General features: G+C 43.7%; 1 protein-coding gene across 3 annotated transcripts; it reads right to left on the bottom strand.

Annotated features, from left to right (window-relative positions):
* Positions 1–1006: 1006 nt before the first annotated feature.
* PTGER3 (prostaglandin E receptor 3) lies at positions 1007–27170 on the bottom strand. 3 transcript variants are annotated; one of them, XR_007357938.2, is made up of 4 exons: positions 25787–27170; positions 9149–9346; positions 3002–3088; positions 1007–1469 (listed from the first exon to the last, which is right to left on the bottom strand). XR_007357938.2 is itself a non-coding variant. In XM_048860063.2 (2 exons), the coding sequence occupies exons 1-2, from the start codon at positions 26633–26635 to the stop codon at positions 9059–9061; spliced, it is 1137 nt and encodes a 378-aa protein (XP_048716020.2). In that variant the 5' UTR covers positions 26636–27170; the 3' UTR covers positions 3597–9058. The 3 variants fall into 3 exon arrangements, 1 of the variants encoding a protein (XP_048716020.2); XR_007357939.2 differs by having other exon boundaries at positions 3002–3085; XM_048860063.2 differs by lacking the exons at positions 1007–1469; positions 3002–3088 and having other exon boundaries at positions 3597–9346.

The following is a 27170-nucleotide window of genomic DNA, read 5'->3' as shown; positions in this document are numbered from 1 at the left end:
CTATCAAGCATTCTTAAAACTACAGTACCCACCTGCTGAAGTGAAGAAACACATTGACAGAGCCAGAAGAGTACCCAGAAGTTACCTACTATAGGACAGGCCCAACAAAGAAAATAACAGAACATCACTAGCCATCACCTTCATCCCCCAACTAAAAGCTCTCCAACGCATCATCAAGGATCTACAACCTATCCTGAAGAACAACCCATCACTCTCACAGATCTTGGGAGACAGGCCAGTCCTTTCTTACAGACAGCCCCCCTCCCCCCCCGAAGCAAATACTCACCAGCAACCACACAACGGAACCACTAACCCAGGAACCTATCCTTGCAACAAAGCCCATTGCCAACTGTGCCCACATATCTATTCAGGGGACACCATCATAGGGCCTAATCACATCAGCCACACTATCAGTGGCTCGTTCACCTGCACATCCACCAATGTGATATATGCCATCATGTGCCAGCAATGCCCCTCTGCCATGTACATTGGTCAAACTGGACAGTCTCTACATAAAAGAATAAATGGGCACAAATCAGACGTCAAGAATTATAACATTCAAAAACCACTCGGAGAACACTTCAATCTCTTTGGTCACTCGATTACAGACCTAAAAGTTGCAATTCTTCAAAAACAGACTTCAGTGAGAGACTGCTGAATTGGAATTAATTTGCAAACTGGATACAATTAACTTAGACTTGAATAAGGACTGGGAGTGAATGGGTCATTACACAAAGTAAAACTATTTCCCCATGTTTATCCCCCTCCCTTCCCCAACTGTTGCTCAGACGTTCTTGTCAACAGCTGGGTATGGCCCACCTTGATTATCACTACAAAAGTTCCCTTACCCCCTCCCCCCCGCTCTCCTGCTGGTAATAGCTCACCATTGTATTTTCCACTGAATGCATCTGATGAAGTGAGCTGTAGCTTATGCTCAAATAAATTTGTTAGTCTCTAAGGTGTCACAAGTACTCCTTTTCACCTTCAAAGTAAGGCTTACACAGAATTTAAATAGAGCTAGTCAGAAAATTTTTATTGAAACGGTTTTTCACTGACAAGTGTCAAACTGGTTTATTACAACACAAACCGGAGACACTTTGAGCTGGAAAGATGTTTCAATCAGGATTAAATAGCAGCTGCCCTTAATGATTTTAAAAATAAAATAATAGAACACTTCAACTATTTTAAGTCATATTACAGTGCATAATCATGAACTCATTTAAAAATAATTAACATGACATTCAAAATTCCCAGAAGAAACATTTCTGAAATGAAAATTTTTTGCCATTTCCATTTCACAGGAAACTCTGAAAAATATGTGTTGACATAAGAACGGCTATACTGCTTCAGATCAATTGTCCATCTAGCCCTGTCTTCCAAAAGTGGCCAATGCTTCAGAGGGAATGGACAGAATAGGGCAATTATCTAGTGACCCATCCCGTTGTCTGGTCCCAGCATTCCATTCCAATCTGAAACAAAAACAAAAATCAAAATATCAAGAAGTCCCTGAAATGAAATTCCAATGTCCAACCAGCTCTTAATGGAATTGGTGCATCAGCCTTAGGCTGGTCTTCTGTACCAAGGAGAAATCCCCCTCAAAGCACAATCCTGAATGATGGGCATTGCACCACTGTGAGAGCTCTGAGGGCATCATGACTCAGACAGGCACAGAGGACAGGAACAGCATAGCTGCTCTTGCATCTTCCTCCTGTAACCAGCCAGCTCTGCTCCACTGTCCGAGCTCTGCACCTGCTTACTACTGCCCCTCAGAAAAATGGTGCACAAGGACTGCACTTGTGCCCAACCCTTGCATGGGAGTATGAGCAGGAAGGGTGGCTCCTTGGGCCCTCTTCCTGCATCTGAATAGGGCTGGGCCAAAGAGAGTGAGAATGACTCTGTAGCCCAGTGATTAGGGCACTCACCTGGGAGATGGCAGACCTAAGTTTCAGTCCCTCCTCCAATGCCAAGTTAAGTATTTATACAAAGTAGAAGAGCTTCAACAGGAGAGACTGAGATACCCACCCCCAAAATATCACATAGTGGTTTGGTCCCTCTCTTGCTTGATAGTTGCGGAAGATGAGGAATGGCACATATCTTGGGCTTTACAAAATTCAGTCCATTTTGGTCAATTTCATGGTCATTGGATTGTAAAAATCGTAAATTTCATGAGTGCAGCTATTCAAATCGGAAATTTCACAGGGTGTAACTATAGGGGTCCTGACCCAAAAGAGGGTTGGGGGGTCACGAAGTTTATTGTAGGGGGGTCACGGTATTGCCACCCTTACTTCTGCACTGTCTTCAGAGCTGGGCAGCCCGAGACCAGCCGCTGCTGGCTGGGAGCCCAACTCTGAAGGCAGTGCTGCCACCAGCAGCAGTGCAGAAGGAAGGATGGCCTGGTATGGTATGGCCCCCTTGCTTCTGCCCTGCTGCCTGCAGAGTTGGATGTGTTGGCCAGCAGCCACTGCTCTTCAGTCACCCAACTCTGAAGGCCGTGCAGAAGTAAGCGTGGCAATACCGCAACCGCCCTACAATAACCTTGTGCCCCCCCCCACATCCTCCTTTTTGGTCGGGACCCCGAGTTTTAGAAATGTTGGTCTCCCCTGTGAAATCTGTACAGTATAGGGGAAAAGTACACAAAAGACCAGATTTCACGATCCGGGACATGTTTTTCACAGCCATGAATTTGGTAGAGCCCTCCACATATCCAGTCATACTAGCATTAATCGAGGGGTGTAAGATCTGAAGGCAGACAGCTGCTCAGACATGTCCATCTGGGATTCTTGCCCAATTTCTACCCTTTGGAAACTCCTACCTGACACTGAGAAGACAGGGAACGCTTTATGTGAGACAGAAAGGGAATTTTTTTTTCCCAGCTGCTCAAATTGTTCATCCCAAAGTTCAAAGATTGCTCTTCTGTCCAAATGGGTGTCTTAGATACACTATTCATCCGTTACTCAGAATCTGTGGGCTATAGAGTCCGATCTGTTGGTGCTCCTCTTACCTTTAACAAGGAAGTGCAGGCGCAGAGTCATATCAATATCATCAGCTGTTCTTAGCCCACAGCAGGGTGAAAGCCTCTTCGGCACTGCTAATAAAAATACATGATGAGCTGTTCTGCATGCAATTATCAATGTCACCATAGCTGTCTAAATATGCTACTGTGATTTGCAAAAGTGGTAAGGTGAACAACCCAGACAGTTATGTACAACAGCAAACACAAATGCTATAAATCAGGTATCTTGTTTTATCAAGATATACAAATGTGCTGCTAACCTGGTGATAGAGTGCTAGATTCTGCCACCCTTACTCACATATAGTACTACCTTATTCTGCAAACGGTGACACTGATTTCAGTGGGCATGAAGTACTACTTGGTGTGCATAAGGATGGCAGAATCCGGCCCACAAAAAAGGCCAGATTCTGTACTTAGACCCTCTGCCGTCAGTCCTAATGAAGTCAGCACAGAATTTGGCTCAAGATGTTTACCAGCAAATAGTGCTCACATTGAAGCCAGTTACAGAAGGTTACTTGAAATTGTTGTAGCAAAACGTTGCAGGCAAAAGCTGGCATCAAGAAATAAAGACCAGTTGTTCTACTGAACTTTTAAATGTTTATTTTGCATTGACAAATATAACACATGCACGTTCAATACACCAACAGCCTGTGTTTTGAATGCCAACAAAATTATAGCAAAGAATTCCACCAGACACCACAGTTTCTACAATGTCTCTGACAGAAGTACATCATTTTATCAAAATGGATCTTTGAAATACTACTGTAGTGAAATTTACATACTTTAGAATAATATAGAAGGCATCTGCAAAAATGTACAGCAAAAATATCCTTCTCACAAAACCAGATAAATGGGAAAACAAAACAAATCCTTACATTTCTGATAAAGATCTTTGAATTCATTTAAGAAAGTGCTTCAGTTGCCAGTCATGTCATATCGCCATGCCTGGCAAATAGTGCTTAAATTCTTTTGCTATAAACAAATAAGATGTAAATAATCTATCCCACTTTCTTGTTTTATAAAATGGTCTTCATATTACTGCACCCAAGGGGATATGATCCCCTTTTCTCTAAATTAAAAAAAATAAAGGAACTGTTTTAATAACAGGAGTTCAAGACGGATAAGATTATTCTGAGCATTATAATGCCCATATCTGGTTCCCTTCAACAATTAGTTTAAACTATCTTTACATTTCAGCAGTTCGCATATTGCCATTGCATATCTCATTATTAGTCTATATGAAAAACTGTTTTCCCAGTGGCCCCTACAGTAGAAGTGGTGATATTTGGACAAAAATTACTCAATTTCATAGACTTTTTGTACGCTTGCTACACTATACTAGAGAAAATTGAATCCTATTGTACCAGGCTGCTGTTCAGCTATTGACAGAAAAGTCCAGCAGAGCACAATTCACTCAAATAATTAAGGTCACTCTGACCCACTTTACAAGGGACAGATTTCTGAAAAATGGCTAATGTGCATAAACTGAATGAGGCTAAACTCTTGAACAGAAAAACAGGCTTTTAACATACCATTCTTTTGGCACGAAATGGCACATGGCACTTTTTCAAAGAGAGTAAGGGATAATTTGGTTTCATACAGCATCTTTCTCACTCAGTATTTCCCAAAGCACTTACCATTAATGAGCTCGACACTAGTAGGACAGATGCTGTGTAGGTACATGTGGTCATTTTACTCAACATTATCTCCTTGTTAGACAGTAGAGCTGGTTTTTTTCAGATTGAAAATGTTGGCCAGGACATTGTAGTTCTAGTTTATTGTATTCTATTCCATTACCTAGAAGGCACTGAATGCCAAATTCTGATCTCAGTTACATTGGTGTAAACCTATTGTAGTTGAAGGGTATGTTTCCGATTTTCAGAATATCAGCTAAATTCCACTCCATTTTTGCACCAGTGCAAACCTACTGAGCTGTGCATGTCCAAGCAGAATTAAACTCTATGTCTTCTCAGACATATTGTATGGATGTGCATAACTGACTATCCTAATATGCCTTGAAGAATAATGGATCTGCTTTTAAAAGGTGTGTCCTTGGTTCCGCCTTAGGTATGACACTAAATTATTAAGATAGTGCTCTTATTGGATCACATTAGTCTAAGTAGTGTCCTAAGAGCAGCTTTCATTTATAAATGATCTATTTATATAACTATACCTGAATCAGCCTTCTTTTTAATGATAGGCACATTAATATGAATATAACACATAACTTTTGCAAGAGGGACATCACAGAAATGGGCTAAGATAGAAATACCCAGACAAAAAGCATGCAAACCAGAAGGGAGACTTGCTAACTGGAAAAAAAAATTCTTTCGATATCACAACATGCTGCCTTCCTCACTTAGACTGCTGTTAGATGTGTCTTCTGCCCTGTTACCGGGGAACATCATAGATCTTGGGTTAATTAGTCTTATTGGATGGGTTTTGCACATCTGTTACATATTCAGGAGTTGTTTTATTTTTCTGAGTAGCTATCTAGCTTTAGAGATACATCAGTTGGTGAACAGCTGTTCCTAAGAGACTATGAATGAAAACAAGAAAATCACAGTGAGCCACAGAAGGCCACAAAACATTTGATGGAGTTGCACTTCCTACAGGTGTATGTGATGAGGATTTAGGAACTATACAGGAGTTTTTCTAAATGATATTTTAATAGCTGAAAGCCTTTTTAAATGTTAGCAAGGCATTTCCCTTTCTTTCACTAGCCTCAGTTGTTATTACCATTCATTTCAAGGGAAGTTATAAGTGTGGAAAGTAGTTTGAATTAACCTCCTGGTCAGGTACCTAAACCTCAAAGGAACTAGAACCTGTCTAAACCTGTTTGGCCCAGCTCTAATGTAACTCTTTAAAGTACAAGATGAACACAAAGAAACAACTCTACCATTAACCAAGTCTACACTTAATAAAAAAAAAACAAGTTTAAAACAGGCACATTAATTCAGGGCAAAAATTACAAAACAAAAACAGCAAAAGACATTATTAAATTCTAGGTGACTTCACATTTTAGCTTAGAGCCAAACTATTAAGACTGATTACCATGAACGCAGGCTAATCAAAATCTTATTTACAGACTGCTGCTCTCCTACCTTTTACATTCAAAGTGGGAATCCATTTGTTGTGATTATTTCTCTCTGGTGTCCTTGCAGGCTGACTGGTTTGTTTTCCACTGACGCAAGCAATATGCTCCTTAAATTGGGTTTACATCTTGCTTTATTATCATAAAGTCATTATCCTCTCTCCTACCACTACACTATGTAGAAGAAACATTACTTTTAGGAGTCTCAGTGTCCTGTTTCCAAGCTAATGGCAAATTTCCCATTGATTTCAATAGGAAGTGGATCAGACCTTAGCATTAGATTCACAAGGAGGCCATGGCATTGTAATGCTGAGTGTTACCACACCAAACTTTTTGGTGCCCCGCTGCCTCGTGCAATTCACAAACCCACGTTAAGCACAATGCAGGGAGAGAGTAACGTGCCTAAAAGGGATTCTCAGAAGCCAGTACCCTGATTAGCAACAAGCCAACAGGAAATGCTGAGGACAGGGGTGCGGCCTAAATCCCACCCTTCAAAGGGATTTAAGCACTGGCCAGAGAGAGATGCCTTCCTCCACACAGGGCTCAAGCCATGAACTCCTCTCCTGGAGTTAGGCACCCAAATCAGCTCAGCCCTTTCTTGCAAAAAAAATATTTTTTTTGCAGAAGGTAGAGGAAAAGGCTGTGGTGCCCACATTATACCCAATAGCCCAGCGGGTAGAGCAGTCCCCTAAGCTCCCCTATAGGCCTTCACTTGACCTGCTAACCCGAGTTAAAAGATGAGTTGCCTTGTGTTGACTGCTAGTTTAACCCGAGTTAATATCGTATCTCTTTTTTGCAGTGTAGATCTACCCTTAGTGACTGATCCAAAGGCCATTGGCTTCAATGGGTTTTGGATGCAGTCCTTGATTTCTTCCTTATTCAGTCAGACATGAGCTGAATAAGCATGTTTATTTTGTGTCACTGTGAAACTGAACAAGAAGGCAAGTACATTTAAAGTAAAACCAGTGGATTACAAAATGTCAAAGTACCTGAGTGTAATTTACACTATTTCTTGAATTATCATTGAGATGTCAGAGTCCTGATGTCACATTAAAAGTAATCACCTCTGAGGCTTTGATATACAATAGTAACTACCAGTCTAACTCCAGTTACTTTTCTTTCTTGTCTATCATGATGGTGAAGATTAGACACAAGGGCATGAAAAGTGATTAGCCAAATGCTTTCTGGCTGCCACCTCGGATTTTCATATTTCATGCTATTTCAATGTGTACCTACAGACACGGGAAGATTGTCATGAATGTTATCCTTATCTACAAGAGTATTTACAGTAGGACATTTCTAATATTGCCCATTACCAAACGACAGACTAGTGTGATATCAAAAAATATGTTTGAACTTGAGAGCTAATTTTTCCAGTCAATTACGCACTGCTGTTAAGTAAAATTATGCCATTTTAAAGGCCTTATCTGCCCAATGGTTTTTCATACTCTAACATATGAATACAGTTATTGTACAATCCCATGTACAAACCTCCTTTAACTCAGATAGAAATTCCATGGCTGAATTTAGATATGGCATAAGAAAATGTATCTCCACTAATCTCAGCAAGCTTGCATTTAGGTGTAACAGACCAGAATTTGGCATGTATATTCTTGCAAACAATTTCATAGAGATCTAATCCAGCAAGGAGGCCATTAAATGGGACAGGTTAGAGGTTATGGGCCCATGAAAAACTGGAGGAAAAAAGGGGAGTTAGTAAAAGATGGTCAAACGATTCAGCAGAAACGTGAGTCCTTATAATCCACCCTGAAAATTATTCCAGGAAAGATCTGACTAATGAGATCCTCCAGCTGAAATCTGACAATGGGGCTTGATTTAAAAAAAGAAAAAAAAATTCCAAGGCTGTCATGTTTCTGAAAGCTGTATTTTAGGAAAAATCTACTGTTTCTTGGCTGACATTTCATATTGTGAGTGACCCACCCTTTGGGAGCTTAAGTAAATAAGTGGTGCTGTGTATGTGGTGCGCCCATCATCAGAGGGTAGCTGAAAGGTCTTTCTGTTCCCAGAATCATGACCTTCACAAATAAAGCTGCTCTTTGAAGGCGTTGGGTGAGTTTTTTGCTATGTGAAAGGAGCATCTACTGTCAATAGTTAAGGTAGACTACATCACGATAGTGATGAGTGCTTTGCTGGGTGTTTCACAGGTATTACTTGTAAAAAAAAAAGTGCTAAGTTTATCTTCTTTTTGTTTTCTTTTTTAAAGCAGATTGTTCATTTCTGCTGTTCCCCAAAGCCCCCTCTCCTTTGCAGCAGGTGAGTTTATTCTTGCAGTCACTAAAAATCAGTAATTACCATGGTAAGCCCATGTAGCACATAAGACTCCTGCTACCTTTCAGCACTTGAAAGAGAACACCATTATTCTACACAAAGGCATTGGCAATTCTTCTAACAAATCATTGAAATCTAAAGACAGGGAAGGACTCCTATTATTTTTCCCCTCAAGTCTCTTGCATTTTCCCCAGAAAAGGAGGTAGGAATAATATCTGGATCTAGCCAATAATCTTAAGAGTCAAAATTAAGTACAGGAATGAGTCTCTTTAATAACTTAAGCTGTTGAATCTGTGCCTCAAATGTTACCTGACATAAAAATTATTGATTCTTCTCCTTCAAAGAAAGAAAAATCCCCAGAAAACATGATGTATACAGCAGAAAAAAAGTCATATTCTTTAGCTTGAATGGTTTTAGCTGTGGATCAAAAAGAGACCAGAATTTTAGGTAACTGTTAATAATAGACCATATTCCTTTGTTTATATTTATGTATTGCTGGCACACCGGATACGTAATTATCTGGCAGTCTAAGTCCATTCAAAAGTACTACTATGCTGCAGTTAGTTATGTGGAGACCGGCATGCCACAGATGCCCAAATTCACAGTAAGGCTTATGACTACTTGTCAAAAGTAGTTTGTATGCAAGGTGTATCAATATTCTTTCATGCTGCTGTTTGTCTGATTTCATCTGTTAATGTGATAGGTCGCCCTTTCCATCCATTATTAGAACAACTGGAGATAGCATTTGCTACCTGACAAAACTTTCGGAGGAGAATTTTTCTTAATAGCAGATAAACCCAGGGGTCCAAGATCTGGTTTAGTGAGGCCAAGCGGATAGCCGTCAAGAAGAAATTACATTCTTTCTGCAGTTCTATGCTTTGAACTGTGTTGTCAGATGGCTTGCAGTGTTCAACCGATGTGTGACTGAAGATCATTTTCAACATCATAATCTAAGAAAAGGTGAGATAAATGTGTATCATTAAAAATAAACCACATCCATACTTCTTCAGGCAGGTATGAGAGAGGGGCCCATCAGATTAGAATCTTCCGATCCCCTCCTGCTACTTCCCTCAAATCAAACCATGATCATGGAAAATAAAGAATGGCCCCCATGAACTTCATTCAAAGAGGCCTTACATACAATAGAGAGAGAGAGAGTGTGTGTGTGTATTTACATTGAGGTTGTGCTTCAGGTCACAGCAGTAATGGGGGGAGAGAAAGATCTTACCCTCCACCTTATCCACTGGTTTGATCTAATATATCTGGCACTGATATCAGCCAGGAGCCTGTTATCTCCCATCTTTGGGACATGGCAGAAGGCTAGATGAAGTTGTACTGGTGAGAGATGGACTGATCTAGACTAGGAAATTGCAGAGCTTGGGAAATCAATTAAAAGAGCTCATTCTGCCACCTCCATCCTTACCCATGTTGCTAAATCTAGCTGGATAATTCATATTGAGAGAAGAAACTTCAATATAATACGAGTTAATAAGGTACAAAGAATGATAAGAGTGGCCATTTGACCCCTAAGTATTTTAGTTGGTGTGGTTGAGAAGAGGTAGGCAAATTGTAAAATCATGGGCATTTAAACATACTTTATGCACGCGTTTCCATGACCGACATATCCCATATGTTATAGTACCTACCACCCAAAATGGGGCCAGAGTGGCCATGCCTCTGGCTACTATAACATGTCTGGCAGCTGTCAAAAGAAATTTCATCAGTAGATTGGCTTTTCTTGATGTGTTACTGCTAACTACCCTAGGTAAAACAATAGCTATTAATTTGTAGAAAGCAGCCTAGGAGCTGAAGATCTTCAATCATACTATCTCCCAGAAGATCTGTACTCCAGGGCAGTCCTAACACTTGTATTTCAAACTGTCAGCTGCTAAACTAATACCACCATCACAGAGATGTGTCAGTGATCCCCTTAGACCTTGGGGATTTTAGATAAGACCTGTGCATTACTTGATATTGCTTATTGAGATGGTTGGCACAGATAGACATTTGAACTCAGCAAATCAATTTTCCCTGTTGGTTTATCAAATGCCACAAGGCTTGTGGCTTTTAAAGACTTATCAATTGAAGACTGTAATATAATAATTCAATCAATCAAAATAATGCTTAGCACTTCAAGAGCCCTTTGCATCTCAGAATCTCAGAGTGCTTTATAGACATTAATGAAATAAATCTCGTAAAACAGAAGCATCATTAGCCCCATGTTACTGAGAGGGAAATGAAGGCGAATAAGAGTTTAGTTCATTTGCCCAAGGTTATACAGGAAAGAGGTAGAGCTAGAAATAGACTCCAGCTTCCCAGTCCTTTGCTTAATCCACAAGATCACAGTTTCTCTCTGTCTATTGTTTTCCCAGGATATATCCATTAATTACCTGAAAAAAGATGGTGAGAGGCTCTCTGTATTGTGATATGTTCATCCCTCAGCCCACGCCACTTTCTGCAGCCCCCAGGCCTGGAATAGCGAACCGTGGCCAGTGGGAGCTGTGATTGGCCGAACCTGCAGACACTGCAGGTGAATAAACTGTCCCAGCCTGCCAGCAGATTTTCCTGATGGGCCACATGCCAAAGGTTGCCGATTCCTGCTTTATATAATTCTGAGAACTAGGAGGCACAGTTTGAAGGTTGTCAAATATGTATTTATTTTTCCATGGTTTAATTGGTATCTACTTTCTGATTTTTTTCCATTGAGATTAGCTGCTTTTACATTTAGTACCATTTCAGAGACACTTATTATAGCTTCATTATAGCTAAGGTCCAGCATATTACAAACTGTTTTCTAGGGGCTATAAATACAAGACAAAAATTCTTTCTGAGTATAAATTTGGCATATAAGTTTCTGCAAGGGCATTTGGATTGCAATTGCATAATGGAGCAATGCCTATGCCCCACTACTTGTTTGTAATTAAAAACTAAGATACTCAGCACTTTAAAGCAGACACATAATGAAAGACCATCTTTTCCCTGAAGAAAGTGCATTCTAAATAGGTCACACTGGCGGAGGGAGAAGGGGAGACAGAGACACAGAGATGATGCAAGCTCCTTGGGTCAGGGATTGTCTTTTTGTTATGTAGTTTCACAGCACCTAGCTCAGAGGGGGCCTAGTCCATAATTATGTCCCCTAGGTACTTCTGCACATCAGATAATAAGTGTAGCAACTTGCCAAAATCACACAGAAGGTAGGGGTGAAGCCAGGAATCGAATACAGGTTTCCTGACTCCCAGGCTGTTTCCCAGCATGGGAAATATTGAAATACGTATTTGAGTTCTAAATTGAAATCTGCACTTTATGCATGGCTATCCCTGTGCAAAAGACAGAATCAGCTTTTTGCATGGTACCATCTGTCCCAGTCCTGGAATTTACAGAGGATCAACTGTGTATCTCAGGAACAAAGTGGAGGCAGGAGGAGAGACCAGAGAGGGGGCACAATTCACCCCCTGAGAAGCCCTGCGGGGAAACTTCCAAAACTTAATGAAGCTTGAGACTTCATACTGGCCCTTGACAGCCAAAGTGGCATGGGGGGGGGGCATCCCCAGGCCAACCACCTGGGGGTCCTTTCAAGTATAGCTATTGCCCAAGAGCAAAGCAAACAGGGTACTGTCTTGGGGTCCGATAGGCTGAGAGAGTTTGCAGTGATAATTAGCATAATATAATTAACAGGCTTAATTCTGCCTCAGTTACACAGGTGCAGTTCCTGTGGGGTTTGATGGGAGTAGCATCTATGTACCTGGGTGCAGATATGAGCCCAAAGGATTTACTGGTAGGTTATGATCCTTGTTTTAAGGTGATAAGGTGAGAGGTAGCTATGTATGTTAGTCATAGGATACTGCTGGACATTACAGGGCAAATCCAACCCCCCTTCTTCATGTTGTAGAGGGACACATGGAAGCAGACCTGATTCCCCTGCAAAAGGGTTGGTGGCAATGGACACTCGGGGCTGGTGGGGGGAAGTGTGTGTGGGAGCATGGATGGAGCAACTCCCTCGTTCCTCATAGAGCTCTTCTTCCATCTCTGTGAAGGCTGCCTGAACATCAGGAGGCAGGACAGAGGAGTGGGAAGGGCTGGAGGATATGCTGCTACAAGGTCATGGATACAAGGATGCATGCTACAAGGATATGCTGCAAGGAGGTCATGTAAGGGTTGGCAGAGGCTACTCCGTGGAGACAGGACTCCCCTCCCAGCTACTCCTGCCTAAAGACTGGTCCCTCTATGCACAGATGCCATCCTCTTCTCCCCATACCCCAATATGGCTCCTAAGAGCAAGGGCATGGTTTTTCCTAAAGAATCCTTGCAAATAATTAAAAATTACAATTCTGGAGGCTGGCTGGCTGGCTAAAACTAGTTAAGCGGAGCCTCCAGAAGTCAGGAAAGCTCGCCAGTAGTTTTGTCTTCAATGATCACCAATCACATAGGTCTCCAGAAGCTGAGTTCTCACGCTGAAACATTAGACTTAGCACAAGTTTGAATTTGTCTGTTTTTAAATAGAATGAATGCTCTTTTAAATTGCTTTATTTTATAAAGTTGCTGGGAGTCTTTGAGCTTTCATATATATAACATGTTGTGAGTAGATATTTAAAATTAGACTGGACAGATCGTTAGTAAATGTATAATACAGACTACGTAATCTTGTGCTACCAGGAAGATGTACTTGATGACATAATAGCTTTTTATTATCTCTAGTGTCCATGATTCTATGTGAATTGCCCCATTGCTTTATGTAGTTTATAGTTTAATAAAACAGGGTGATTAATTTACATTACGATACAAATTGTGGGCCAGACCCCCTGTTGATATAAATCTCTGTGGCTCCAGTGACTTACACCAGTTGAGGATTTAGCCCTGTAACTTTTACAGACTTCAGTTAAAATTATTTTAATAGGCCAACGTAGAATTCATGGAATTATAACCTTATATGTTGTTTAAAGTGAAATTTCCAGCAAAGCAATTTAACATTCCATGGAACAGTGGAGCATTATGTAATATAAACAAAACAGATAGCAACTGGCACATGAAAGCAGATTCTTTATAAATACTGTATTTTATCTGCCAATTTATATTGCAATTTCATGAATTCTGAGATCACAGAACAAGATTAAAATGATTATAAGGGCTATCATGTTTCAGAGTTCCTCAAATACTGATCCTAAAGAAAATAACCTGAATGCTGGGAATGTTAATTAATTACCTTTTGGTTTCCATTTGCTGTAATGTACACACAGAGACATATTTACATCTCATAATTATTATTTGTATTATGGCAATGCCTAATGACCCAATCAGAACGAGGCCCCATTGTGCTAGACTCTGAAGATGCTCCATCTAAACTGTAGACAACTAATGATAAGTGGCTTTAAATGAAGAGTTGGAGAAAGTATATGGGCGGGAGGAAGAGGGTCACAGTGGTAAGGTCATGTGGTCACACAGTATAACCCATGTGCTTAATAGGGAGATATCTCTTTAGGACAGGGGAGGGCAAACCATGCTCTTGCGGCCCCTTAGGAAGGGGGAGGGCAGAGGGCTCCATGTACTGCCCTCGCCTGCAGGCACCGCCCCCCTGCAGCTCCTATTGGCCGGGAATGGGGAACCATGGCCAATGGGAGCTTTGGGGGTGGTACCCTCAGGCAAGGGCAGCGCGAGGCGGAGGTGCTGGCCCCACCCCACCTCACCCCCAGGAGCCACTGCCAGACATGCTGGCCACTTCCGGGAGCGGCATGGGGCCAGGCCAGGCAGAGAGCCTGCCTTAGGCCTGCTGCACGCCGCTGCCACTTGAGGTAAGCGGCGCCAGGCTGCAGCCAGCACCCCACACCCCAACCCTGAGTCCCCTAACCCCCTGCCTTGAGCCCCCTTGTTAGGATATAGATATTCAGGCCTGTCTGTAAAGGCCTATACTCTAAGAATTTAGGTGTATTCTTATCACTTGGCTAGTTATAGAGGTATAAAAGAAAGAATCAAAATCACTGTCAGCTGGTGTAAGGTCCTTCTCTTACTGTGATAGTCTGAGGCCCTGTTCTTAGGCTAAGGCCTTTGCCTAAGCAACAGAGGCAGCCATAAGCTGGGAAGCGACCGGTCACCTCCTCACATTCCAAACTAGTCACATTGAAATAAGGTGCTATTGGGCTGTTAGGAATACAATCCTGTCCTGATAGTGCCTATCACCTCCAGAGAAAGGGAAGTGCCTAGAAGATGTAAAAGGAAACTTAGTTTGATAGCATCCTGTCCGGCAAGAACTCACTTATCAATAGCTGGGATGTGAAATCCTCATTTCTTTGTTGTTCTATCACTGTAGTCCCCATTTCCCTATTGTTTGTCTGTATAATCTCTGTCTGGTTCTGTGATTGTTCCTGTCTGCTGTATAATTAATTTTGCTGGGTGTAAACTAATTAAGGTGGTGGGATATAATTGGTTAAATAATCATATTACAATATGTTAGGATTGGTTAGTTAAATTTCAGGAAAATGATTGGTTAAGGTATAGCTAAGCAGAACTCAAGTTTTACTATGTAGTCTGCAGTCAATCAGGAAGTGGGTGGGAAATGGGAACAGGGAATGAGGGTAGGGAAATTGGAATCATGTTTACCTAAAGGTGGAAATGGGAACAGGGACACGTAAGGCTCAGTGGTGTCAGAGCTGGGAAGGGGGACACTAAGGAAGGAAACTGGAATCATGCTTCCTGGAAGTTCACCCCAATAAACATCGAATTGTTTGCACCTTTGGACTTAGAGTATTGTTGCTCTCTGTTCATGCGAGAAGGACCAGGAAAGTAAGTGGGTGAAGGAATAAGCCCCTAACACCCCTCCCACACTCCACACCCCAACCGCTTGCCCTGAGCCCCTTCCTGCACACCACACCCCCTCCCACACCCAAGCTCCCTTCCGCACCCCAACTCCCTGCCCCAGCCCTACATTCATGGCCCTGCATACAATTTCCCCACCCAGATGTGGCCCTGAGCCAAAAAGTTTGCCCACCCCTGCTTTAGGAAATCTACTGGGTGGGGTAGGAATGAGTTGTGTGTGGTTCACTGTTGCTAGGCAGATGCACAATTAGCAGTCCACACTCAGAGGTTTCTGGAATTGGGTTTGATAGTTTTGGGTATGCCCTGTTGCTGGGCAGTTAGTCAGGGCAGCGGCTTTGCAAAAGGCTATCTGTGGGTTGGGAGAAGCTGAGCCACAGGAGCAGAAAGCAGGCTGTTTTCCCCTAACTCTGAAGCATTTTGCAGCAGGTTAGTGATAATGTTAAGCCTCCAACAGGGAAGCCCTGGCTGCGTTAATTATAGAAAGGGAAACCTTTTTTTATTTTAATTGTATACTTGGAATGTTGTTTGATTTTAACCAAATTATTTTAAATTGTCTCAATTAGAATGATTCACCAACTTTTATCTTATTTAAATGTGATGATGGGGAAAGAGTCACTCATTTTGTTATTTTCAGTTTTTTAAAACCTTTTTTTTAAAATCTAGATACTTAACTGAGGGGTTGGTTAATTGGTTAGCTGACTAGCTGAGTGATTGCAGCAGAGGAAGATGATTCTAGCTGGAGATTTCTATAAGCAAGTGAAGGGAAGATGTTGTTGCAATGCTTTTGACTCAGCAGATTGTATAGATTTTGGTGAGCTAAGACTGTAACTGAGATTCAGGTGAACTCAATCTTAGCTTTTGGGAACTCCAAGTTATATCTCGCTGTTTTTCTGTGGGAACTGACCTGTTTATATTTAATTTGTTTTCTTTGTTTGAGTTTATGTATAACTGAAGATAATGTCTGTGGATTATAAGGTGGCCATGTTATGTTGTAGAAATTGTAATGTTTCTTTATCTTTATAAAGTTGGTACTTAAGAATTACATTTCATTCCTTTTTGTTCTCTTTGGATTTGAATATGGGAAGGTTGACCCTGTGCAGTCCTTAGTGAAAATCCTTAATGACTGAATTCTGGGTGTCCTTTTTTAGGCAGTGGAGAAGGACAATGAAGTAAACTTCTAGCCCACCCAAAGGTTACAATAGCCTGTTTCATGGACAACTTACTGATTGCAGCTTCCATTAATTTAGTTTTATTTTTTTAAAGACTTCTGCCCATGATTATTTCCAGTTTTATTTTAAATTATATAAAATAGACTTAAGCCTCTACAGCTATCTAATTTTAAGCGATAACAATACAACCTCACTTCCCCTATATCCTCCTTTTTTAACCAAGCCTTCCTTGGGGTCTGGGCACTGTCATCTACCTGACAATTCCTCTACGATTCCCATCATAAAGGACTGATGTCCAGGGCTTTTGAGGACCTTGCTGCTCCTTGCCTGTCCCTCACCATAGTAACCTCTGACTAGCCCCATTTAGGGTTGCCAGGCATCCGGTTTTTGACCAGAACACTCGGTCGAAAAGGGACCCTGGCAGCTCTGGTCAGCCCAGCTGATTGGGCTGCTAAAAGTCCGGTTGGCCGCAGCGGCCAGCTCTGCACGGCTCCCGGAAGTGGCCAGCATGTCCGTCTGGTTCCTAAGTGCAGGGATGGCCAGGAGCACTCCACTCCCTAACCATGCCTGCGATGCAGGTGCTGCCCCGAGTGCCGGCTTCGCAGCTCCCATTAGCCGGGAACCGCGGCCAGTGGGAGTTGTGAGGGCGGCACCTGTGGACAGGGGTAGCGTGCAGAGCCCCGTGGCCACACCTGTGCCTACGAGCCAGAGGGACATGTCGCCGCTTCCCAGGAGCTGCCTGAGGTAAGCACCGCCTGGAGCCCACACCCAAACTTCCTCCCAGAGCCTGCACCCCCTCCCACACTCCAACCCCTTGCCCTAGCCGTGAGCCCCCTCCCGCACTCTGAACCCTTCAGCCCCAACCCGGAGCCCCCACCTGTATCCCAAACCCCTCAGCCCCAGTCTCACCCCAGAGCTCGCATCCCCAGCCGAAGCCCTCACCCGCCCCAGCCCAGAGTCCCCTCCTGCACCCTGAACCACTCATTTCTGACCCCATCCTGGAGCCCGCACCCAGTCCATACCCCCTCCCACAGCCCAACACCCTGCCCCAGCCTGAAGCCCCCTCCCATACTCCAAACCCCTCATCCCTGGCCCTACCCCAGAGCCTGCACCCCCAACCAGAGCCCTCACCCTCTCTTGCAGCTCAACCCCCTGCCCCAGCCCAGTGAAAATGAGTGAGTGAGTGAGGGTGGGGAGAGCAAGTGACAGAGGGAGGAGGATGGAGTGAGCAGGGGGCGGGGCCTCGGAGAAGGGGCAGGGCCTCAGGGCACAGGTGTTCAGTTTTCTGCAATCAGAAAGTTGGCAACCCTAACCCTGTTTCCAAGAGAGAGGCCTAAAACAGAGCATTGCCCATGTAAGGTTTTCATTTTATAAATATAATGAGTTAATAATAAGAGTTTTCAAAACTCATTAACAACAGCGGTTTACTCAAAAAAAAACAAAACCAAAAACAACAACAAAAAAAACCATTAAGCCACAGAATACAAATTTCATTTTACCAAAGTCTCTACAGCATAAACAAATGATTCTGGGAGAAACTGACTTTTTAAGCTGGAAAATACTCACAAAATGTTCAGAATAGTTGTTTTAATGCAATTGTAAATAAAAATGAGTAATGTAACTGGGGTTTCAATGAAAGCCTCTCCTTTTGGCCTATGTTTATGCAGGATATCAGACTAGATGATCACAACAATCCCTTCTGGCCTGAAAAAAAATCTCTATTTTTTGAGTTAGCCTTAAAGGGTTAATTGCTTTGTATTCCAAAGTATTGTATGCACTAATTATAAGTGTAATCATGACAAATATATTCCAGCAGATAATTTTTTTAAAAATTAAGAATTGTTCTTTAATGATTACTCATAATGTTAAAACTATTTATGCACCAAATTTAAGTCTATTTATGCTAGGAAAAGAGGGACAAGGCAATTAAAAGGCAATTCTCCCTTTACTGCACATAGAAGAAATTCCATGGGCGTTAAACACAAACATCAAGGGAAAAAATATACTTTAGATTTCCTATCTATGGCCTATGTTGGGCCTGATCTCCTTTATGATGGTTTTACTCTGATACGCTACTGACTACATCCAGTTACTCACAATTCATTCTGAGAGAAGTGAGATCAGAATCAGGCCCATTGTTCCTAGTGTGTGCCAATCTTTTTAATTATTTATTACAAAAAACCCACAAATTGTTCTGTAATGCCTGCACTGAACTTTGGGACTATGAATCCAAGAGGGATACATGTTGGCATAGAGGCTACACACTGGAGAGAAGATTTATGGAACTGGGCTCCTGGAAAATTCATGAAAAGTTTTGAAGTGAGAAACAAATACAACTCATTAATTCACTCTGGGTATCAGCAGAGTCCCAAGCAGACAGGCAGAAGAAATAAGATAAAACAAATGCAAAGGTCTGCTGGCCAGTATGTTTTTAATTGGCCCTGCCTTTGATTTGTAAAGGTCAGGTTGGTTGCCAGTTCAGCATTCACTGCTGACCTTTTATAGCAAAATGTTAGAGGATCTCTTTGCCTTCTCTCTACAGCTCCCTGAATATTTTCTCATAATATCAATGATGTTTAAAAGCCTCAGGTGGTCTGTCCAACTTCTGCTGTGACTGTCCCATTTTTCTCCTCTCTGCATATAGGTGCATCTTTTGCTCTTGACATAGATGCATTAAGTAAAGTGGAGGGCACCCTTACAGTATAAGTCAAGTAGTTTTGTCCTTCTGCTTTTAATCTACAGAAATGTTATTTAAAATAAATCAGCAGGAAGCGTAGAGGAGGGGATATTTTTTGTTGTGTGTGTGTGTGTAAGAAAGAGAAAAGGCCATTTTGCTTAAAAACATAAGGCTTGGTGAAACAGACTTGCGAGATCCTTCTACCTTTTAAAGAGAGGATCATGTGTTCCTCTGCATTTGGAAAACACCTAGCACATTTTAGGCACTTAGCTACATAATAAGAGTAAAAGCAAAATATGACAAACAAAATGGAAGTAGTTTGAAATTGCTTTAGGTCTGTATTCAATGTACGGTACTAGTGAACAAGGAAGAAGTCATTAAGTGTTGTCTTTGGCTCACTTAGTTTCACAGTCTTTAATGACAGACATCTCCCATGTTTCAAAAAATGGAGCTGTTCTTGTCTCTTATAGCTTTAATATTACACTAGAAAAGGTAATAAAGCGGCAAGAAAAATAAGCCATCAAGATACACACAATAGGGCTTTCATAGTATTGATAGTGGAAGGAGACATCTGGTATCTGGGTGAGCAGTAGAGATTCTGGCTGTATAAACACTCATTAGGGGCTAGATACCAGAAACACTTATGCACATGACTAAATTTTCAGTTTATGGCCCTATATTAACTGGCCGGGTTAAGAATCAACTAGTTTATTGACCCTCAAATAATTAAGGCTAAGGAGAAATATTATTTTCCATACTGGGAGTGAAATCTTGGCCTATTGAAGTCAGCTGCAAAATTCCTCATAACTTCAAAAGGCCAGGAATTCAAGCTTGTTAATGGGGGTGTTGGGGCAGAGTTAAGTCTCCACAGAGTTGTGTAGCCTGCTGTATATTCTAGTCCATTTCATGGCAGCAAAAAATGACAGCCATCTTGAATGTCCTTAAGGGAGAAGTCTCTGTGGCTGTTTCTAAAGCATTTAAATCTTAAATTTTAACTGGAAAAAGCCTATTCAAATAGGCTTTGAGAACAGCTGCATGAACTCCTGCCATTGAAGGAACAATAGTGAGTATGGATGGCCCTATGGGAAAATGCATGAAGCCAAAGTCAGGAGGATCCTGCATAGCTCTCCTGCCTTCAGGCCCTATAGTGCAGTGGAACCACATCCGCAATCCACATTCTACAAGGCTGAATAGGCTTCTGAATGGAAATATTCAACAAGGAAGCAGTGACAGCGGGTGATAGTGCACCTTTTTGGTCAATTCTAGCAACTGTCATTCAGCACTAATTCACTATCATGTACTAATGTGCTGCATTAAATCCTGTGAATGTAAAGATACTTACTACTTCCATCCCACCACCAACCTCAGCCTGGTCCAGTCCACACAAGAGATCCACTTCCTGGACACTACAGTGCTAATAAACAATGGCCACATAAACACCACCCTATACCGGAAACCTACTGACCGCTATTCCTACCTGCATGCCTCCAGCTTTCACCCTGACCACACCACACGATCCATCGTCTACAGCCAAGCTCTGCGATACAACCGCATTTGTTCCAACCCCTCAGACAGAGACAAACACCTACAAGATCTCTGTCAAGCTTTCTTACAACTACAATACCCACCTGCAGAAGTAAAGAAACAGATTGATAGAGCCAGAAGAGTTCCCAGAAGTTACCTACTACAGGACAGGCCTAACAAAGAAAATAACAGAACGCCACTAGCGGTCACCTTCAGCCCCCAACTAAAACCCCTCCAACGCATTATTAAGGATCTACAACCTATCCTAAAGGATGACCCAACACTCTCACAAGTCTTGGGAGACAGACCAGTCCTTGCCTACAGACAGCCCCGCAACCTGAAGCAAATACTCACCAACAACCACATACCACACAACAGAACCACTAACCCAGGAACTTATCCTTGCAACAAAGCCCGTTGCCAATTGTGCCCACATATCTATTCAGGGGACACCATCACAGGGCCTAATAACATCAGCCACACTATCAGAGGCTCGTTCACCTGCACATCCACCAATGTGATATATGCCATCATGTGCCAGCAATGCCCCTCTGCCATGTACATTGGTCAAACTGGACAGTCTCTACGTAAAAGAATAAATGGACACAAATCAGATGTCAAGAATTATAACATTCATAAACCAGTCGGAGAACACTTCAATCTCTCTGGTCACGCAATCACAGACATGAAGGTCGCTATCTTAAAACAAAAAAACTTCAAATCCAGACTCCAGCGAGAAACTGCTGAATTGGAATTCATTTGCAAATTGGATACTATTAATTTAGGCTTAAATAGAGACTGGGAGTGGCTAAGTCATTATGCAAGGTAGCCTGTTTCCTCTTGTTTTTTCCTACCCCCCCCCCCCCCCAGATATTCTGGTTTTACTTGGATTTAAACTTGGAGAGTGGTCAGTTTAGACCAGCAGGAGAGTGAGTTTGTGTGTGTATGGGGGTGGGGGGGAAGTGAGAAAACCTGGATCTATGCAGGAAATAGCCCGACTTGATTATGTAAAGAGTTGTCACTTTGGATGGGCTAGCACCAGCAGGAGAGTGAATTTGTGTGGGGGGGTGGAGGGTGAGAAAACCTGGATTTGTGCTGGAAATGGCCCACCTGCTGATCACTTTAGATAAGCTATTACCAGCAGGACAGTGGGGTGGGAGGAGGTATTGTTTCATATTCTCTGTGTGTATATAAAGTCTGCTGCAGTTTCCACGGTACACATCTGATGAAGTGAGCTGTGGCTCACGAAAGCTCATGCTCAAATAAATTGGTTAGTCTCTAAGGTGCCACAAGTACTCCTTTTCTTCTTACTACTTTGAGGGTTCACTACAGCATTTGTTCTTACATTGCTGCTGAGATGTGAAGTAAGATGGTTGGTTTGGGTATGAATTAGAAAAGGTGCAGATTTGTAGAGAGCAGGATAATCAGGATGCTCTGCAAATATTGGGTTTAATCTTTAAATATAACATTTACTGTTCTGTGAAGTGACTTGAGATCCTATTTTATTATTCATATTAGGACAAAGCCTGCTTTCCTCATTGAGGCCGTGATTCAAGAAAGCACTCAACTTTAAGCACACGCTTTCCCATTGACTTCAATTTAGGATTTAGGTACATGCTTAATTTAAACATGTACTTCAGTACTTTCCTGAATAAGGATCCTTTCCTGAATCAGGACCTAAGAGTTTGAATCTAAAGCCCAATGACGTCAGTGTGGATTTTTCCATGAGCTTCAATGAGCTTTGGATAGGGCCATAAGTTCTACTTAGTTTCCCAGGCAAACTCTTGATGATGAAATTGTTTTTGAGCAAAGGCTTAGTAAGGATATTGTAGTTTGCTCATAAACTCACACTATGCCTCTGAGATATGATATTGCAAGAAAGCAATAGTTTAGTCTGCAGAAGAGAAGAGTGAGGGGGATTTGATAACAGCCTTCGACTACCTGAAGGGGGGGTTCCAAAGAGGATGGAGCTGGGCTGTTCTCAGTGGTAGCAGATGACAGAAAAAGGAGTAATGGTCTCAAGTTGCAGTGGGGGAGGTCTAAGTTGGATATTAGGAAACACGATTTCACTAGGAGGGTGGTAAAGCACTGGAATGGGTTACCTAGGGAGGTGGTGGAATCTCTATCTTTGAAGGTTTTTAAGGCCTGGCTTGACAAAGCCTTGGCTTGGAGGCTATGTAGCTTTTAGAGAAGCTGATTCAATATAGTGGAAAAGACAGTTAATCACCAACCGCTGATATCAAAGACTGAACACATGATGAGGGGAGGGTCAATGTTAAAAAAAGTAATCATATCTAAATTGGGCATCCTGCATGCGTGTGTGGTCAAATCCATGCTACCCTGGTGCTCTTAAGAGTAAAACATTGTCCTGTCTCTCATATAGAAAGCAATTCCTAGGTTTGCAATATGGTTACTGATTTCACAAGCCATTAATGATCTCTGTACAGCTAACATGCAGAAGATGCAGGGGGAAGCGGGGTTGTTTTAAGATTTTCCTGGAATGTTATTAATTTACAAAAAATAAAGTCATTGGGCAGAACTAGCTCATTTCTAATGCTATCTTATTTACACTGAATATTCCAGTAGCACTACTAGCTATTCTTCCCAGGGTAGCTGCACTAGTCAATGGTAAGGGCCAAATCCTCAACGCTAGTACATGAGCCATGTACTAGCATGGGGAGATCTGCAGGGGTCTCTGTGGGGTAGGAATTCTCCCTACCAGGCCAAGGAACGGCAAAGGAGTCAGTGAGGCCCACAGGTGATGGAACTAGGGATGCTGCTGCACTGCCTGGCTCCAAGTGGTTTCCATTATATACAGGGTTTACAGTTTGGTTCAATGGCTCTCAGCACCCTCACTATAAAAATTGTTCCTGCACCCCTGCTGTAGGCAGCCCAAGGTGGTAGTAGGCCCCACAGCTAGTTACATCTCTTCCCTTCAGAGACGCGTGCATGCATACACATCGGAACATGTCTGGTGGGTCTAGGTGCTGGATGCTCTAGCACCATTCACAATTCTATCCTGTGGGGGCAAAGTCCCTGCCATTCTTCATAGTGTACAGTGCTACAGATATCATCCCCTCTCCTTACCCCTCGGACAAGTCTCATGCAGCAGAAACACACACATTCTACATTCAGGGCCCTCTGCTTCTCAAAAGGGGTTTGTCCCAGATCAACAAGGAAGGACTGAGCAAGAAAAGAACGGAATAAGAAGAAAGGGTAAAAGTTGTGTAATTAGCCTCTTTAAAAAAATGCAAAAATGTTGCAGTGGTTACTGTCATCACAGCTTCTCTGAAAACAGCCAAAAATATGAAACAGCCAACAACCCTTGAATGAAATAACTAGTGTAACAAGTGAGAGGTAGCTAACAGGGCCCAGGTCAGATCATCTTTCTCAAAGCAGTGGAGTATGTGTGCCTACAAGGTTGGTGCAGAAAAAATACACTTTTGCCCCTTAACACGAGGCCCCCTCACAATAAGGCTTCCAGCAGTACACACTTCCTCCCAAGATCCTGAAGATGATTGATAGCCTCAGTACTTGGTGCCTGTTCCACCATCTCTAGGCTTCTCAGTGCTCCAGTGGGTAGATCCCTTGCTGTGGTTGGATGAGCAAAAATATCCCTGCCACACTTCATAGTGCAGAGAATACAGAACTGCTCAACCTGCTCTCTGCTATCCAGGCAGCAGAACCACACCAGTCTTGGTGTGTTTTGACTCTTTGCTAACACCAGTCTTTGGACGATGTTTTGAATTTTCAAATCCCCATCGATCTCCCTCTTCTTTCCTTTCACTCACTCACTACCTGCCTGCCAAATATATTAGTGTCTCTAATCTCTTCCAAGACCCACATTCTTCCTTCATGTTCTCGGTTTCTTTTCTTCCTTCTTTGCAAAGCCCTCATTTCCCTAAACATCCCCACCTCTCTTGTCCCAAACCTTCATTCTGCCACCCCCCCTGGAATGTTTCCCAAATGGCCACAGCCTATAACAGCCCCCATTCTACACAATCACAGAAATATGATAGCTCATCTAGTCCAGTCCCCTGCACTGAAGCAGGACTATGTAAACCAGGGGTTCTCAAACTGGGGGGCAGGACCTCTCAGAGGTCGCGAGATTATTACATGGGGGGTTGTGAGTTGTCAGCCTCCACTCCAAACCCTGCTTTGCCTCCTGCATTTATAATGGTGTTAAATAAATTTAAAAGTCGCACTCAGAGGCTTGCTATGTGAAAGGGGTCACCAGTATAAAAGTTTGAGAACCACTGATGTAGACCATCCCTGACATGTATATGTCTAAACTGTTCTTAAAAACCTCCCATGACCAAGACTCCACAACCATCCGGACTAATTTAGTTCAGTGTGTAACAATTCGAGAAAGTTTTTGCTAATATCTAAGCTAAATCTCCCTTGCTGCAATTTAAGCCTACAACTTCTTGTGCTGTACTCAGTGGGTAAGGAGAACAATTTATCACCCTGTGCCTTATAACAACCTTTTATGTACTTGAAGATGGTTATCAAGTCCCCTTTGGTCTTCTCTTTTCCAGACTAAACAATCCCAGTTTTTTCTCTTTCCTTGTAGGTCATGTTTTCTAAACATTTAATAATTTTTGCTGTTCTCCTTTAGACTTTCTCCAGTTTCTGAATATCTTTCCTGAATTGTGGTGCCCAGAACTGGATACAATACTCTAGTTGAGGCCTTATCAGCTTCTCATCAAGGTCTTTCTGAACCTCCATTTCCCCCTTAGCCTTCTCTCGGGGGTGGGGGAGGGTGTCTGTCCCATACATCACACTCACCCCTGCTCAGTTCCTCAAGAGGACCCTCATACAGGTCACCCAGCTCTACTAGCTCTCCACAGTGAGTCCCCTTGTATATGTCCACCTCCCATCCTCAGCTCCCCTTCCCAAGGGGTCCTCCCATACATACTGTGCCCTGCACCTGCTCCTATCCCCAGTACCTCTCACCAAGGGATCCCCTTATACCTGTATCCTCCTACTCAACAGGGTGCGCCTTCAACAGGGTGCGCCCCCCTCCACTTGCTCATCTCCCCTACAAAGCAGGCTGAAATTTGGGGGACACAATGACAATGTTTTAGGGAGTTGGATGTAACAGGTTTTCCCTCCCCGCACCCCCACTGTACCGTAACCATCACCCCCCCATTCTCTGTGAAAGAATGCTGTGGGGTTAGCAATATCACACAGCAAATTAAAAGGTAACCTACCAACAGGGGTGACCAACAAGCAAAGAGAACACACATGATCCCCAACAGCTGGACCAGTGTTTCCATGGTGATTCTCCCCCACTGCTTGCTGGACTGAGATGCTGAGGGTTTGGTCCTGCACCGAGCCACTAAAGCTTTGATCGTGGCCAAGTTACATGCCATGGTGACAATCAGAGAGCAAAGTCCCAGAAAGGCAAAGGCTGAAGCGAAGAAAGTGTTGCCCGCAATGGGGTTGTCCCTGGCGTGGATGAAACACCAGGTGCCTGGCCACTGCAGGGTGTACTGCCCTAAGCCAGCTATGGGCAGGAGGGCAAAGACAAACACTGCCAGCCAGATGCTGAGCAAGACAGTCTTGGTCACCCTGGTTCGCATGTGGCTGGCATACCAGTGAGGCGCTCTGATGGCCAGGGTCCTTTCTACAGCCATGGCACTGGCGATGAAGAGGGGGCAGAGGCCGAAGACGGTCATGCAGAACCCAAAGAAGGTGCACAGCTTGCCCGAGGGGTCCAACTCCTGCCAGTTCCTGTTGGCCTGATACACGGCGATGACCACGGGGCTGGTGAGGAGCTGGCCGGTGAGGTCGGTCAGCGCCAGGGAGCCGATGCACAGCAGGAAGGACTTCTTCCGCGTGTTCTCCGTCTTCTGGCAGGCGCGGTACACCAGCAGCATGGCCAGGGCATTGCCCACCGTGCCCGTCAGCATCATGCTCAAGGGGAACGCCACCGAGACCGAGCCGCACCCCGCCGCGGGGCGCGCCGTGCCGTTGCCGGCCCCCCGCGCGGCGCCGCCCCACGGCCTGGGGGCGGTGTGGTTGTAGCGGCCCCACACACAGAGCTGAGGGGGCGTCATGCCGCCGGCTTGGCGCGGGAGCGGAGCCGCAGCAGCAGCCCAGCCACGGCCGCGCTGCCCCAGCCCATGGCGGGGAGCTCCGGCTCAGTGGGCAGAAGGGACCAGCCGCCGAGCTATAAGGCAGAGGAGGCGGGGCCCCGGGGCTTCATTCATCCAGTTCTGCTTGAGGGGGGGCGCGTCCCACCCCCGAGAGGCTGGCAATCGGGGCGGCTTGCGGCCAGCAAACCGGCGCGACGGGGGGCGGGGGACTGCCACTGGCTGCGTCCTGCGCGCGAGCCGCCGGGCGCCGCGCTGCCGGACGAGACTGAGCGAGGCGCCCGGTTTCCAGCGGTGACAGCGGTAACCGAGCCCCGGGGCAGGGCAGGCGGGGCGGCCACGGCGGGCGCGGCGCCGCATCACGCCTGGGGCTGCAATCCGGCTCAATGCGACGCGTGGCGAAGTTGCCGCAGACCGTTCTGCTGCTGGTCACATTCTTCCTCCTACAGATTGTTCCTGACAGGGAGCTCTGTGTGTGTGTGTGTGTGTGTGGTCCGGG

This window comes from Caretta caretta, chromosome 8, assembly GCF_965140235.1.
Source record: "Caretta caretta isolate rCarCar2 chromosome 8, rCarCar1.hap1, whole genome shotgun sequence".
Lineage (NCBI taxonomy): Eukaryota > Metazoa > Chordata > Testudines > Cheloniidae > Caretta > Caretta caretta.
The sequence above is the reverse complement of the archived record's forward strand: the minus strand, read 5'-3'. Positions and strand labels throughout refer to the sequence as shown.

Excerpts from the sequence above, each read along its gene's own strand:
- PTGER3 (XM_048860063.2), bottom strand. The coding sequence starts at position 26,635 with ATGACGCCCCCTCAGCTCTGTGTGTGGGGCCGCTACAACCACACCGCC. Across the intron at positions 9,347-25,786 it reads CTTGTTGGTCACCCCTGTTG|ATTATGATGTTGAAAATGAT; the intron begins GTAGGTTACCTT and ends ACCTTTTCTTAG.